The following is a 17,361-nucleotide window of genomic DNA, read 5'->3' on the forward strand; positions in this document are numbered from 1 at the left end:
AGGATCAGAGCTTTGAAGTCACCCCACAAGCATTTCACGGCATTCCAGTTCCTGTTTACCTCCTGTGGCTTAGTGGTAATGTTTACTTTGTACAAGATGAAGGTTTAGGAAAGGGTCAAATGCTACTTTCCACCAGCAGCAGCAGTGATTGTGTGTGCTGCTGTACCACAGCGATGCTGTTCCACTGGCCCACAAATAGATAGTTGCATGGGAAGAGGTGTGTCATGACTTCCCAGACACACTTAATGTCCCTTCATCAACATTTTGTAGTTAGGTACCTGCCTTCATCAGTGTGAGACACTTCTGTGTGCCACTACATTTCACACGTGTGTCCCAGGTCAAATACCAAAGACATTTGACATCATGTTCTGTCAAGGCATTCTTGTTTGCATCCAACAGGCATGCAAGACCAAAATAGCAGGGGCTGTTTTGTGTATTCTGCATGAAATAATGGTTCATGAAAGCATATTGGTTTAAAGTCAACTTTTCTCTAATATCTTATTCTGTGTAGTAAACGCATCTTGTTTTATGACGGTTGTTGGTTAAGTGATACTGGTCGCAGGTTCTACATTAGATTGTACACAAATGTTTACAACCAGCTGGGATAGAAGTATCTAGTGTTCACAAGGTGAGGTACTGGCAGGCCAGAAATGAAGAGGCTGTCAAATTTTATCCAGGATAATATGAGAGTAACAACTTTTTCAATGGTAAAAAACAGTGCAACTGAGAGAAAGCAGAAATGGGGAGAGATGTAGAGAATTTTATTTGCAGGACAGTTCAGTTGTCCTTGGTTACCCCAAGCATGTAGATCAGGAATTTGAATTGCAGAATGATGAAATTATATATTATACACATTCCACGGCAGGATGTGGAAAACATACCATTTGCACATCCACATTATTCTGTGGATGAAATTCTCTTTTCACACCTCCTTTGGAGATGAATCAGCTTACATTGGCTGAAAATTTGATCCTGTATTTTCAAATTATACACCTGCCAGTTCCTCATAGGGCTTGGCACCTTGGGAAGGGTATTTCCAAGTTACATTTTATTCTCAGAAATTTGATCACTAACAATATGTGCACAATATCGGCTATCACGCTCCAGTTCTGGACCACAATACATCTGATTTCACTGGCTGTAAGGACTGTCAAGAACATCCCCACACTAACTTTTGTACTAATAACACATTAGACTACCAAGCAATTGCATAATTTGAGTAGCTGTGGAAATCATTCCACAATGATGGTCACAGGAATAAGAAAGAACAATTACTTTTAACATCAAGTCTGACAGCCAAAAGCAACACTTCTCTCCTCAGAACTGTGAAAATTATACAATGCCCTACAGGGTTGAGGGGCCATGAAGAGGTTTCAGGTGTCCAAGTCCATAATATGTTGAAGTAGCTCAGTAATTAACAATACCCACAGTGTTTTGGGTAGTGTGATTAGTGTGGTAGTAAGTTCTTGGTCATGACTATGTCTACATTAATTACATTTTATGACCAGGGAGACACTCCCAAACACTACATCTTGTAGAAAGAATAAATTGACTAATAAGTATTTGCATGGCTTGGACAGTAGCATATGTCAAAGTTTAAAGATGCCCGAATGTAACTGTTGTGATTTTCAGTCAGGATGATTTAGGACAGAGATGAGTTAAAACTCCAGGGATAAGGAAGCACTGAAATGTATCAGAGGTTTGAAAACTCTTTGACTAGAAGCTTCTAAAAACAGGTTCAACAAACACCTATCAACTGTAATCCAGACATCTTTGATCCTGCCTTAGGGCAGCAGATGCACTAGATAATCTTGAGGCTCCTTCCAGCCACACATTTCTGTCATTTCCGATCAAAGCTAATTAAGGGCTCCATGAAGTTGCAAAAGAACAACAGAGATTTGCTCAATGTATCTGTTCAGAGTTATTACAAGATCTGCTGGTGGGAATAGATTTTTCATTCCTTTTTCATACATGTTTTATACACTCTTGGAAACTTGATTTGCCATATGGACAGCAGTTTTTATTATCAGCTTCTTCTATACTAAAAACCATCACCCATCCATGTATTTTCTGTGGCTGGAGCTCCAGAGGGAGGAGTCTGCACACAATGTAGATAGTGGCCAGTGGCTGAATGCAGATCTTGCAGTAAGGTTCTCCCATTTCTTTAGGTACAAAATGTTTCCAACCAGTCCTTTATTCTTTACAGTTCAGCTCCAAGAATAACGTGAAAATGAACACTGATCTGTGCTGAATGTGTTGCATTCACCAAAACTTAGGGGAATTCCTCACCAAATTTCATTTTCATTAGCACTGTATAAATTCTTGTGGTAATCCCCAATTCTCTGAATGTGTACCTTGTCCTGTGATATTAACTATACCTTGCCCAATGACCTCTATGAAACAATAAATGTTTGCGATTAGAGTTTATCGCTTTCCAACATCCTCAGTAACATTAAAAAAAAGCTTGAGGATGCTAAGGAGAAATGCTTAAGTGATAAAAAACATGGAATTTCCTTTTCACAAATGCATAAACATGCCTATCTCTCATTTCTGTCACTTGAAGCACCCCAAATTCCCACCAGAATTACAACAGGCAAGTTCTACTTTGAATTTGAACTCTGGATTTTCATCACTTTCTGGGCTGCAGAATGACTGATTTGGAGTATTATCAGGGCCTCAGTGATGAAATAATAGGAACTACAATATCATCTATTTGCTGTTGCCTAGACTGAAATGCCAAAATCCTGATGTCTTATTTCAGCAGAATTTTCATTCATGCATACATTTCATTGATAAAAAAAAAATGTAACCAGTCTCTACCTTTGTAGGAATGAACTTTGAAATGCAAATCAACATTTTGCACACTTTCAAAAACCCCAAACAGTAGCTCCACTGCATGAAAATATCTATTATCTTTCTCAGTGGTTAAAGAATATAGAAAATCAGCCCCTTTTTTAAAATGCAAAGGAAGTTTTCTACAGTCTTCATCACTGCACCCAACAATGCTGGCTGACAAGAAAAGCTATGCATTGAGGTGGACGGATGTTTAATTACTTGAGATAGAGCTAGGAGAGGAATATTTAGGGACATTCTATATCTCACAGCTTTAAAAAGTGCTGCATTTGTTATTTAGGTAAAAAGACACATCCTCTAACATGATTTAAACTGCCACAAAGCAATGATATCCAGGGATACTGTCAATGAGATCAGTCACAAAGCCTGGATCAGCTGGCATTATAAAAGAGGCTCATCATGCAGAAATATTTATCTGTCTGGCCCATAACCCCTTACTTTGTGAAAGCCAGTTAAGAAGACACATGCAGACATCCTTGCTTACAAATGTAATTTCCTGTTAGTCATGGTTCATGAGCAGGTGAGAAAGGGTGTGAGCAGAGAAGGTACAACAGGCAGAACTGGCTGCATTCCTAGAGCTTCTTTGGAATGCTGATAAGTGAATGAAAGATGAAGAATTTTTGGATGCTGTTTTGTGTCTTGTCTAAATCTCCCTAAAGAGTAAAGACGTCTGTCGCAATCATGGAAAGATTTCTGGTGCAGAAAGAAATTCAGGTGGTAAAAAAACAGTGTTGGGCTTACCTTTTCCTGGGCAATTTGAATGACCAGCACGAGGTGGCTCAAATCTCTGTAAAGTTGACATAAATTTCTGCATTCTGTTGCCAATAAATTCAGTATTGGAGAATCTGCAGGCAGCAGTGCAATTTAGAAGCGATACTTGCTTTTCTGTAGGTTCTTGACTCATGCAGTCTGAAAATCACAGGAATTGAAATCAAACTTTGCTCACACGGTGCTTGTCAAATGAGCTGAGACCACCCGCAACATCTGAAGTCTTTCCCACTTATTTATCCACTTCAGGAGATATTTTCCTATCATGCTAAAGTTGCTGTGGATCACCACAGACACTTAATCACTCTAAGTGCTCTAATATGATGTATATGATTGTTATCTTTTGTGATGCTTATGTAGCAGGAGTCTGGCAAATAGGGTGGGCCCTCTTGATCCTTGGTCCAGTGACAATCACTGAAGTCCTTCATTCTTGCTGTTCAGCAACCCTACTTACCCAATGGTATCTGTACTCACAGGCAGCTTCAGGCACATCAGGTACTCTGTAATTACCACCTGAGCAGTCTCATAGTGGTAGCAGAAGGTGTATTTTGTCAGATGAAAAAGACAAGAACAGCCTTTGCTGTGAAGCTTGAGATCAGTCTCTATTTTCTCAACAAGAATCTGCTTCCCTGCTGTCCCCTGCAGACACTGACAGCAAGGAAAGCATATGGCTGAAAACTGTGAGAAAAAAGCCAAGGGGGAACTGTAGCCATCTAGGTTTCTGCAGTGTGTCCACTTGCAGCAAAGAATAATCACAAGAGACATGCTGGTGGTGAGTGAGTCGCTGCTTCTTGCTGTGAAATTGTGTTCTGCTGATTGGCATCACCAAGTGGAACTCTTTTTCCCTGTTTTGACCTTTCTATGGTTATCTCATCCATGTAATCAGAACTTTTTGCAGTTTATAACTTACATACAGAAGTGTTCATTCCCTTGGGCCTGGTACCAAGGCCACAAGAAACACTAATAGAAACATCTCTGCTAAGTGAAGAGTTTGAGACTTTCAGCCAAAATGACTGCAAACATGTAAGCGTTGGTGAACAAAGCTTTTTCCTGAGGATGTGACATTATTTGCAGTCTTAAATGTGGGCAACTGCAGGGGTAGGAAGCAGCTCAGTCTGTGATCCACTCCTCTGTGCCTGAAAGCAACTTTACCATGACAAGTGTCTGACAACCAGCTACAAGCGCTGTCTTTGAAATCTGCATTCTATCCAGAGTAGTCTAACTATCTGAAACAAAACCTGTCACAGCTTTTGGACTTGCAGTGCTTTTACATCTTTGTCTTTCTTTCCACACAATGCATCACAGCAACTACTTCTCTGTAACCTTTCAAAAAAATCCTCCTGTTATCTGTTCCCATTAGGAATGGATAGACTTTCCCTTGGTAAAATCTCCTGATTCTGAGACTACCATGCCCATCTTCCATCCTCTTCATTTTCCTTGGGTCAGCAATGAACCTTTAATTATTCCAAGAGCAAGAAGAGAGTCACAGGGCTGACAGGGGTGCTGCGAGTCCTAGTCCAGCTCCCTGTCCAAAGGCAGGATGAGTTATAGCTTTGTCTTTCCCAGCAGGCATTTGCCTACTGAGTCTCATCAGAACCTACAATGCAGGAGATCCTTCAATCTACTTGAACAAAAACTCTTGTGTTTCCCAGACATTTGTGTTAGAGAGCTATGCCTGTCTAAGCCACTGTCTAACCTGCATTATACTAATTTAGAAGAGCAGAAAATATCAAAGGAAGATAGTAGAAAAGCAGCAGGAAATGAAATGTCCCTGTCTAGGAATTAATGCCAGTCCAGCTACTTCATTAGTTACAATTTAATAACTGTCAGGAAATAATCCATGTGAAACAAACCTCCACAAAATGGAGCAATGGAGTGACAGTTAATCTTCAGGATAATGCAAAATGTAATAGGAACATAAGTACCTAAAGAAGCAGAGGAATAACAAGAAAGAAACCTGTTTTTTTTAAGACAGTTAAAACAAGAATTCAAAAGTATCAGAAAACTAAGCAGGGCCAAGAGTGTAGTGTCTCACTTTCCTAGCACATTAGATAACTTGAACTCTGCCTTGACCAATTCATACACAGAAGAATGAATTTTCAGAACTGTGGCTTTGGCACACATCTTTGTGCCTAAAGGACATGATTCGTTGTGCTCCAGGATTGTAATTTTCCACTCACTGTATTAGTTCAGATTCAAAATAGCCAGTATTCCTGAAAGAGAAATACATTGTTGTGTCTTGCTGCTTGAAAACCACCCCCCTTCTCCTCTTCTGGGAGATGACTGAACACCACTCTGAATTAAACCTGTTGCTTCTTCCTGCTCCTACTCGCATACTTTACACTCATATTCCACAGCATTTTTCCTCCAACTCTGCTATGCCTAGTGCCAAAAATAAGAATGCAGAGAATAACTCACCGTGCTAAGAAAGGTAACAGCATCTGCCCAGTTCTGCTCTGTGGTTTCCTTTAGGTGACAACATGAGGAACAGGCTCAGGAGTTGGCTTTTGTAGTGACTGCGTGGAGAGCAGCCAATTCCTCAGCAGAAATCAGGAAAGCAAACCAGACAGTTCTTTGGGAAGTTTTCTTGCCCCAACATCAAGCAAGCAAAACCAGACTGCACGGCTTTATTCCCTTCAGGCAAAATCTGTGCAGGTCTAACCCTCTTCTCCTCAGGGCTTGAATGAAGAACATATTTTTGTTTCCTCCAATGAAAAGATGAGAGAAAATTCAAACTGTAAAGGAAATAAACTCATGAGTATCTTATGAAAGTTATGGATCTGCCTTCAGAGCTTCCTAAATTCCAGAGAGGCCTAGTGTCTGATACGGTTGATATGTTAGCAGTGATAACTAAGTACTTACAAAACAGTGTTATAAGTGTTTGTGCTTGCATACACTCATATAAACACTTGCCCCTCCCCATATCAGCATAAACATTAATGAAGATTTTTTTTTTTTTCAGAAAAATAGTCCCAGAAACACATTACCTCTTACAGTTAGGTTGTTCTGCCCCTGCTGCTGATGCCTTGCTGAAACAACAAATGGCAAGGGCCAGACTGCCTCAGAGTCACTGATAAAAATGAGGAGTGATGAAAAGTTCTGGGCTAAACTTAGCTGACACATCAGCACCTTATGGAAAGCCTGCCTGGACAAAACCCATCCAGGTTTCCTGTAAACACATCTGCAGAATGCAAGGGTTTGAAAGAAAACTATGGACAGGGATAGCTTCTCTATGTTTTGCCCCTTGTGCCATAAATGCCTTCCCCACTTACAAAAGAAATATCAGGAATCCCTAGGAGAGGAACAGCACCCTCATATTTCCACCTGGAAAAATTAAAGAAATGCAGATGACACATGGGGAGACTCTAAGTGCAGCGTCTCTGCAGGAAGCATAGGATCCCAAGTGTCCCAGAGATAGTCTGCAAGTGCTGTGTGGTTGATAGGAATGCACACAATCTGTGCTTCATCACTGCAACAACTGCAAAGTGCTCAGCTGCAGCATTCCCAATGTACACACTTGGCACAGCCATGCTGCGCTTGCACCACTCCTGCTCTTTTTGGATGGCATGCAAACTGTTTGTCCAAGCTGGTGGATATCCAACAAACTCTGGAACAAATGGTTAAATTCCTTTTGTCCATTAAGGACAAAATTTACAGATGAAGAAGAGAACAAGTAGGGAAAATTCCCTGGAAAGGGTCTTTAAGAAAGAAGTCTTCAGTACCACATGACTGGAGCAGGCAAAGGGAATTGCCCCACGTCCACTCTGGAATCACTGCCTCATGTCACAGTTGGCCAAATAGGTACTTTTATATTTTATATTTTTCTTTCATTTGCTACTGTGCCACCTGCAGAGGCCTTAATAATTGATTTCTACTACAAAAAACATACATGTTTATATTCAGTTCTGACAGCAACATACCTCAAATTGTGTAGAACTTTTTTTTACAGGTAAAACCCCTGAAAACTCCTCTTTTTTATAATTAGGTATAATTTTTTTTACACCTCAGGATGTATTTATAATTGTGACTTCTTTCTGAATTCATGGGGATAAGGAAAAATTCAAGATTCCACCACAGGTCCCCTAATTATAATTACTGCTTGCAACAGACAGGGATGTGATTCATCACAAATGAAAATTATGCTGTCCCTGGGAGTGGCAACGGCTTTATATCCCATTGCTCCAGAAGCCCTGTCTCAACAGTCGAGTTGACTGAGGAGAAGTCCTGAGGAGAAGGTAAATATCTCCCTGACCTTTAATTTTAACCTTTACATGACAAATGACATAGCTATGAAATGTCTAAAGATTGATATGTGCATTAGTGATGTACATATCTGACTAGCACATATATACTGTACATAGCATATTTTGAAGAAGTGAGAATATTTTCAAGGTGCTGTGCAATGTTTTGGAATACCTTAAAATGTGTGGGCTGTGTGATGAAGCTGTGCTTAACTTGCACAATGGCTTTACCGAGTGTGTTTCCAAAAGATGATTAAAACCAAACATTTTCACACTTTCTCTGCGTGATCCAAACTGGTACTTCATGAGAACAAAATCTTTCTACAGCATTCCATATTTTAAGTATTTATATAGATAATTTAATTTTTCTTATGTAATGGGGGGAAGGTACCTTTGACATCTGTGGAGAAAGGTATTCGCTCTCAGTAAGAATCAAACCAAAAAAGACTTAGAATAGTGGAAGCTCTAAAATGTTGAACTGACTTTCTAAGGGCTCAGATACCTCTGTATCACTTTGCTGGATGAAGACGCTGGGAAAATACTTTCATAAGAAAGGAACACTGTCCTTGGTGTAAGATGTGAAGAGTTTTGCAGAACATTCAAGATATCTGCTAGTACTAATTGTGATAATAACTAAAGTATTTCTGGAAAAGATGTTAAAGCTGCAGTTAAAATAAAAAATATGACTGGGGTTTTCCATTAATGTTTGTGGCAAATCTTTCTAAGTGAGCCTATCTGTAGTTCAATTTTCTGTTGAACATTCACTAAGCCACCAGCCTTAGAAGGACACAGTATGTGAGGCACAGCTGATTAATATACACAAAGTTTTTAGAGAGACACTGAGAGTGAGATTTGATCAAGGAGTATAATTAATTAAGCACTATGCCCGGAGCACTCAAGACAAGAAAGATCAGGACATAAAGTGAGCTGGGTCTGTGGTGAGGACAAGGTTAGTGCTAAGTATAGCTGTTGCTTGAGCTGGAGAAACAGCTGAACTCAGAACAGTGTTTCTGAAAACGTGTTTCTCCTGCCATTCAGGGTGCTGCTTTTCAGATGAGTTGCTTCAATCTGAAGGTCACTGTGAAATCCCAGATGTGGGAAGTTAGAAATCGTCTGTGAAGTGCTGAGCAATTCAGCCACGTTACTGCAAAAAATCTTACTGTGCTCTACCAAGGCATCTAAGCTTATCAGGTGTAAGGAGGAGAACAATAAATCCTTGTTTCCTTTCTTGCAGGTGATTGCAGCGCCACAATGTGCTCTCTCAGCACAGCCAATGCCAAGTTCTGTCTTGACTTTTTCAGAGAGCTGAGCAAAATAAAAAGAAATGAAAACATTTTCTTCTCTCCACTAAGTCTCTCAGCTGCCTTTGGGATGGTTGTCCTCGGTGCCAGGGGAAACACGCTTAAACAGATTGAGGAGGTGGGTGTCCATTGCTCTGAGAATGGGATGGTGGCGAGGTATGAGCCAAGAGGCTGTTAGTTCTGTCTGACAGAGTTCCTAAGCATCCAAAGGAGTGATGTACACAGAAGACCCTTTAAAAAACCTTCTGTTTTGCTGGTCCTAATACCAAACTTGTCCAGATTAAACACTACTACAGTAATTGATCATTCCATGAATACATCAATGCTAAAGAAAATGTTTTGGAGGTATCACTCCACTGTCCAAGGCTAAGAAGTGGTGGTTCCTTGTGATATGGTCTACTGCCTTCTCTGAATACCCAGTACTCTTTCATAAGAAGAAAGATTTCAAAGATTTCGTGAGCTCAGCCTTTATAAACACTTGTCGACTTCCAAGGATCTCACGATAAAGGACAAACTGGGCTTTCCCCATTGTCTGTGTCTGGCTGTATTTTGGGATAGGTTTGAAACACTCTATTTTAGCTTTGAGGTACCATCACTCAGCTGCGTTCATCCGACATTTACCTTGCAGGTATTTCACTTCAGTGAAGTTTTGAGCAGTGCAAGCCAGGGAAACCAATATGCTTCTGAGAAGGTAAGAGACAGTTGCAGTGCTGAGATGAAGCAACAGGTGGCAATTTGTCAGCCCTTTTCCTTGCAAAATGTCACTTACTCAGAAAGCACGGCACGGCTGAGCAGCCCCTCTGAATAGATTTTATAGGTTTCTAACCAAAACAAGAGTACCAATCTAAACCATTGTAAGTGCTTGAGTTGCCACCCGCAAAATATCGTCTACAGGGCATGCCAAAGGCACCTTGGAGCTTGCTCCTACCAGGCTCTAAGCCAGCAGACTTCCTTCCACTCACTGTGCACAGGGCCATCACTGTAGGATACAAGGTGATTTGGAGGTGGACTAGCAGGGGCCTGAAGGGGAGTAATTTTGTCATTCTGTTGGAATTCTGGGGAGTTGGAGGTGGTGTCCTGATGCATTTATTCCAATGCATATATTGACTGGGTGGAGTAAGGCTTCTCATACAGACAGAGGCTGCAATTCACCCTCAGGTCTGGCTTTGTATAGGAAAGCTCAAGCCTGCCATGACCTTCTGTTTTCCTGTTTGAAGTACGAAGAAGCTGGAGGAGTCCATTCCCAGTTCCAGTCTCTGTTGGCTGCAGTCAGTGAACCCAGACCAGGCTGCTCTCTCACCATTGCCAACAGGCTCTTTGGAGAAATTACTTATCCGTTCTTCCAGGTGAGTGGCTCTGGTGTCCATTTTAATAGCTCCTGGGAATTACAAACTCAGCAGAATTTCTTCCATCATAAAATATGAAGGGAAATGAAACACAGCAGTACTGTCAGGGTGTGCTGCCAAATGACTGCACTCCACAGCTCTTGCAGTCAGGGAGCCTTTCCATCTCGATTGCCCAGTGGCAGACATTGGGAACAGCAGAGCACTGAGAAGCTGTGACTTAAAAGCTTTTATGTAAAGAAACAGATCTATGGTAACAGCTTTCCCGGAGTATTCCAGAAAATATGATAGCATTAATCACCATCAATATATCCTTGCCATGCACATCCGATGTCTAATAGAGCTAGCATTTGCCAAGTCATTTCTATCCAAGGAATGAAGCTCTGTGGCCAGCAGACTTTTTTTCTCCCCCAGTGTCTTGCCTGTTTCTAATAAAATGCTTGTACTCACTCTTCCATCTTCCCTTCAGAGCCTCTGCGAGCATGGGGCTCTCTGATCCCTGCTGCCTTTTCAGACAAGGCTTAGAAGAAAGTAGCATCTTTGAGATTTTGGTCAATTAGTCCAATTTAAGTGGAATTGACCATCTTAGACCATTCCTGTGGAACACTGACAGCTGAGGCAATGCAAGTGCATACAAATAATTGCCTCAGGAAACCAGACCTAAGGTGTTTGCAAGAATATTGCTAGGAACAGTGCTGTTTTATCTCTGTAATCATCTTTCTCTTTTCCAGTGAAGATCTTATATTTCTTTCAAAACTTCGCACTCTAGGTAAAGAGAGATTTTCAGAGCCAGAAAAAGGTGACCAGCAGCCCAGAAAAGTTTTATACTTAATAAAAGTTATAAGTCTTACAGTGTATGTATCTATACAGAGTAACATATATATACAGACACATCTCACTGTGATAATATCAATCCTGGTTATTTGTTCAAAATAAGGCAACCTTCTTCATTTGGTGGTTGGGGGAAGACAGGCAGAATAACAATGATACGTAAACTTAAAGAAAGGTACTAAGTTTAAGTCTTTTTCTTTTTCTTATTTTTTTTTTTACTGTGATGAGACATTTCTGCTGTTCAGTACAGCTTGAAAATACAGAAAAATGTATCTGCAAATATGTTTTATTATAAAAAAGCTCTCTAAAAATTGCATGCTTGAGTTAATTCAATGATATTTTTTTTTAATACATATATGCCTGTTTTACACATTCCTTTCTTCCTGATCTACTTCATGGAATTACCTTAAAGCCACAAAATTATCATTCTTATAAAAAGCATCCTCTTGTGATACAATTCTGTCATTTGTACTTTCCAGCAATACTTGGATTCCACAAAGAAATTCTATCGAGCAGAACTGGAAGCAGTCAATTTTAAATGCACTGAAGAAGAAGCCAGAGAGAAGATTAACTTCTGGGTGGAAAATGAGACAAAAGGTAAAGAAGAATATGTGCAGGTTATTTGGTTTGCAATCCAACCAGTTAGGAATATCATGTCTGAATTTCAGTTCCCACCTTTTTTATATATTTTAAAAAAATATTTATGTATTTTATATATTAAACACTAACTGCATTTTTTGCTCAATAGGAGCTAAACGTAGGAAGAAGTAGAAAAATGCCTTGAGTTCCTGTCTTCAAAAGCTGTACATAAACTTTCTGTTATTCCTCTGGCAGAATTATACTACTTTTCAGATTTACAGGAGTAATTATTAATAGTGAAATGCAGCTGATTGCCTGAATAAAGTAATAATACTTCTTAATTTATTATTTTTAAAGGTAAAATCAAAGACCTATTTGCTACTGGGTTTATTGATCCCTCCACTGTACTTGTCCTGGTCAATGCTATATATTTTAAAGGAAAGTGGGCAGTAGAATTTAAGAAAGAAGACACCAAGGAAACATATTTCCAACTGAACAAGGTACAGTATGAGCAGGAACTGAAACGGCTCGGGGATAGAAAGCACGTATCAGTCTCCTATGACAAGAGATGGGAGCACTCCTCTCTGTTACCCCAAGACAAAACACTGGTCTTCGGCTAGAACAACAGAAAGCTACATCTTCTCTCCAGTTTGATAACCAAATATGTAACTCTTTCCCATCAGAAGTGGCTCTTGTGCAGCTGAGATCCTGGGTGGGTCAAAGCCACTGAGCACATGCACTAATTTTGTTGGGGGTTTTTCAACTGTGGATGCTGTTTCAAAACCAGTCTGCCTTTGGGACTGAATTTGAGGATTCTGTTCCTCTGCTACTATTTACCAGTAGAACAGTGTTTGTTCTCGGGGAAAAATGAACTAAAGACAAATTATCTCAGAAGAATGTAGACATTATTCATGGAGAACTTAGATTCATGGTTGCATCAGATGCAGCAGTTTCCTCAGCTGACATGCCAGAAAAAAGAATGATATAACAAGGGAGTTTTGAAGTAAAGTAATTTGGCACCAGTAGAAATGGAAAAGTGGGTTTATGCTTCTAAAATGGATAGCTTAATTGCAATTACAGTTAAGAGGGAGGAACACATCAACGCTACAAGTACATTAAACCCATGATCAGGGAAAAGAATGTTTTCTAGGCTGAACTCTAATCTCAATACTGAAACCAATTACTACCAGAATGATCATTTCTATATTTCTGTAATCTCTGCTTTATATGTTTCTTGTGTTCCAGAATGAGAAAAGGACAGTGCAGATGATGTTTCAAGAAGGTTATTTTAACATGGCCTTCATAGAGGAACCGAAAATGAAAGTGTTAGAGCTCCCATACTTTAACAATGAACTGAGCATGCTCATTCTTCTTCCTGAAGTTGTCTGTGAGGACTTTACTGGCCTAGAACAGGTAATACTTCTCTTTCTCTCTAGTAGCATACATAAGGGGCTGCAAAGAGAGAAATACTTTAACATTGGTCCAGTGTGGTGAGAAGACAAGCAAGAAAAACTGAACCTTATTATCTTTTCCTTCTGCTCATTATGGTATTAACCATTCTCACCAATATCACTTTACAGCTTGAATGCACCCTCACATATGAAAAACTAGCAGGATGGACCAGCTCGGATAGGATGCAACAGCTGAGAGTGAAGGTGTACCTGCCTCAGTTCAAGATGGAGGAAAGTTATGTTCTCAACACAGCTCTCCAGGAGATGGGAGTGATGAATGTTTTTGACTGGGGAAAAGCTGATTTGTCAGGAATCTCTACGAAAAACGGTTTAGCTGTGTCCAAAGCCATCCAGAAGTCATTTGTGGAAGTGAATGAAGAGGGCACTGAAGCAGTTGGTACCATGGGGCTTGCTGCAATGCCTCTGTGTCACCCAGTTTCTTATGAGTTCAGAGCTGACCATCCATTCCTCTTCTTCATCAGATACAACACAACGAATACCATTCTCTTCTTTGGAAGATATTGTTCCCCTTAAGTGGAGGTTACTTTGGAAAAGAGATCTTTCTCTCCACTAACATCCTCATCGGCAAGCACTGAGGACAAAAGCACACTTTCGCTAGGCTTTATCCAAATGTGTTAATTTGCTGTAAAAAAGACTATCTGATAAAAGCCAAACTAGAGAGAAAAACCTAAAAATGTTAACCATTTCCTTTCTAACATCAACTTCAGTCGTGTTTTACTTTTAGGAGGCCTCACTAAACTGACATCTACTTTAAAATACGCTGTGTGATATTTGCCAAAGACCTCTGGAGACACCTGCATAGAAGATCATAATTTGATCTTCTCCTAATGTAGCATGTCTCCAATATACCTGTGATTTTAGTGCCCTAAAGATAGATCCTCCCACACGAAGGAGACAGGAGGATAGGGATCTGCATTAAAATGATAAACTCATGTACTCGGTCTCATTTAGCTGTACCTATCCAATCTCTGTGTAGGTCTCAAGGAAAATGCCACTTTGTATGGCAGTAGCAAATTATTCCTGTGGGACCACTCCTTTAAACATTGATCAAGGGTATAGTTCAAGCTGGAATGAGGATTTGTTCTCAGAGAGCAGGGAAAGTAAAAGACATTTGTGGTGTAGTCTTGCTTGTTCCTATTGGTTGTTTTTTCCTGGGAGAAACCCTGTATGTGCTAGAAAGTTCTCCAACTTCTTAATAAACTTCCACGTAACAAAAACAGGGTTTCAGAACAACGGAAGGTCTTGTCTGACAAGGCTTGCTCCGCAATGGCTGTGAGCTAGACACTTAATTCCCTCATAAATCTTTAAGCTGTGATCACCCATTCTTGCTTTTCAAAAAACCATCTCTTTCTTTGTGCCTCTGATACCATGAGTTTCTTGTTCCATCTGTTTTATTTTTCATCAGCATAAAAAACTTATAAAAACATCTATTGTGATGCTATTCAGATAACGGCCTGTATTTGTTCCATTTTTCATAATAAAACCACTACAAACTAAATACTAAATGTAGCAGTCCACAGAATTAAGTGGACAGAGGAATAGTCTAATATCACAGATAAAAATAATGCTAATCTTTTCAAAAGGATTACCTCTCATTTTAAAATATTCGCTGTGCTAAATTTAGGCACTGGACAACTTGTCATTAGGAAAGGTAAATCCTGAGTCTCACCTCCTGCTTCTTTCTTGCATTTGATTTTACCAGGCAACTAAGAGCACAGTTTTAGGACACGGCTGAGCCAGTCTCATGCCATTGAGGAGGAGGAGGATGCTCCCCTTGTCTCCTTCGTTCCATCTGTTTCTGCTCCCTCACTTACGCCACAACTATTATTTGCCTGACCTGGTGTTAAGCAGTTCTCTGGGAAGACCTAAATCAAGGGGGAGAATTTTGGTAAAGTTAATTTGCTTGCTGATGACCTTGTTCCCTAAACCACCTCCTGGATGTTGTGGAGTAAGTGGTGGTAAGACGTAGCAGAGGAATTGAGGTGAGGAGAGCAGACTGCACAGTTTGGCAGGAGGCAATGTCCAAAATCCACAGACACAAAGTACTTGCTTTTAAAGGAAAAATATTCCACCTCTTTGATGACTCACTGTGCTTTTCCTGCTGCTCACTGATGGGAAGAAGGTAAATGCTGGGAACACAGTAGTGCCATTTCAGAACTGCAGATTCTTCCAAAATGCTGAGATATGCAGGATAAATTACAGTAAATTACAGTACTCAATAGAAATAACATTGCTAAATAAAGCAGACTTATGATAGCCTGTGGAACTATCTCACATGGCTGCAATTTCCATATGAAATACAGCCTGAAATAGTAAAATTGCTTTCCTCTAAACTGCTTCTTAGTACCTATGTATAACATGATAATATATGTATAACTTGATCACATATGTATAACATGCAAAAGATTTGCAATGGGTGGACAAGAAGAGCAGAGGAAGATTTTCAGGTTGTCACTGAAAAAGCCAAAGAGAACAGTTTTGAGTAATACTTTTTTCCCATCTGAAGACTAGTGCTTATTTCCTTCAAAATTAACCAGTAGAAAATTTTATACCAGAAAGTCCTGTCTTCTTATGATCCCAGTAAGAAATGGACTCAAACTCTGTAAGGTATCACTTCAAATGCCATTTTGTGGAGCTGATTCTGTAAAGAAAAAGAAGAAAGCATTGTTAAACGTAGGTCACTTCAGAGGTTGCACAGGTGAGCTACTGGGCAGCTGTGTGCACCAGGCGAAGAGCAGCACCACTTGCCAGAGAGCACCACGAGCATGACACAGCTGCAGTGAGTGAGATCCAGCTACCCGAGGAGTGGCAATTGGGCAAGCCTCTTCCTTTCTTTTGGCAAGCATTTGCAGCAGGAAAAAAGTCACCGCTTCACTGCTGCTTTATTATAACAAGTTGACTTATTGCTAGAGCCAACCAGCAATCAAGGGGCAGAGAGGACTGGTGGATTTACCTTGGGTTGCTGTGCAAACACAATACACATTGACATACCAGCTACTATGGGCTCTGAAGGGGAAAGGACACATTAGGCATTTACTTTAGCTCAAATCACTGCCTCTCTGAGAGGTTTAATACAAGGTGCTGGCTGTCTAAAAAGGGCTAGCACTAATACCAATGACAGTCTGCCTCAGACTGTGTGTGCATCACACACAGCTGATCGCCTCCAGCACAGAAAATACCATGACTGAATAAAAAGCATCTGAAATCCTATAAGTGGGACTTCTTTGGCCACATCTCAGTTCATTTAAGGTCCTTAAGAGATGCCAGTATACGTGTGCTAAGCGTGATATGGATGGGCAGGTCATCCAAAGCATAAGTAGACAATAGCCCCAAACACTGTGGAATAGCTACTGAGCAACCATAAGAAATTAAATGTGAAAATCTAAACAGAGAAATGCTGGAAAGAGCTGCTTTTTCTGCTGCTTAATATCTCCTCAATTATGTCAACATTGGGGAGTAGGGGTAAACACCATGAACTGGTTTAAACACAAAAGGCAGCAGAGTCCTTGGTGACCTCCTTCTACACGGAACAGATTTTAACCTGTTTGTCTTGCTTTACAGTACTACTCTCTTAGCTTTTGAATTTCAGGAGAAGCATCTGATTTCTCCAGGTCCAATGCCCTAGTTAAAGTTACAAAAGAGCACTTGTCTGCTGTTGACTGCATTTGGATAGCCCATTCTGATCAACATTTTCAGCTTCTCACAAGCTGCTTCTGCAACCCTTTTCCACTAACATTCAGTGTAGAAAAAACATACAAGACAAACCCAAGAGTGTGTAGTGACAGACCACTCTGTGGAGTTGTGCTGCCCCATCCATGACTACTGGCAGAACCAAATTTCCTCTCTTCCATGAACTCATTTACTTGGGATATTTTAAACTGTCTCACCTGCCTTGACAAAGTAGTTTTTCACATTATGAAAGCTATCATACTTCAGAAAGTGAGCAGTTATCAGGTGTTCAACCAGTTTACCT

General features: G+C 40.2%; 1 protein-coding gene across 1 annotated transcript; it reads left to right on the forward strand.

Annotated features, from left to right (window-relative positions):
* Positions 1-9,113: 9,113 nt before the first annotated feature.
* LOC106887474 (serpin B4-like) lies at positions 9,114-13,901 on the forward strand. Its single transcript, XM_014941010.1, has 7 exons — positions 9,114-9,281; positions 9,792-9,870; positions 10,343-10,509; positions 11,817-11,934; positions 12,274-12,416; positions 13,162-13,329; positions 13,497-13,901. Exons 1-7 carry the CDS (start codon positions 9,114-9,116, stop codon positions 13,899-13,901), a joined length of 1,248 nt encoding a protein of 415 aa, XP_014796496.1.
* Positions 13,902-17,361: the final 3,460 nt, after the last annotated feature.

This window comes from Calidris pugnax, unplaced genomic scaffold, assembly GCF_001431845.1.
Source record: "Calidris pugnax isolate Ruff unplaced genomic scaffold, ASM143184v1 scaffold8, whole genome shotgun sequence".
Lineage (NCBI taxonomy): Eukaryota > Metazoa > Chordata > Aves > Charadriiformes > Scolopacidae > Calidris > Calidris pugnax.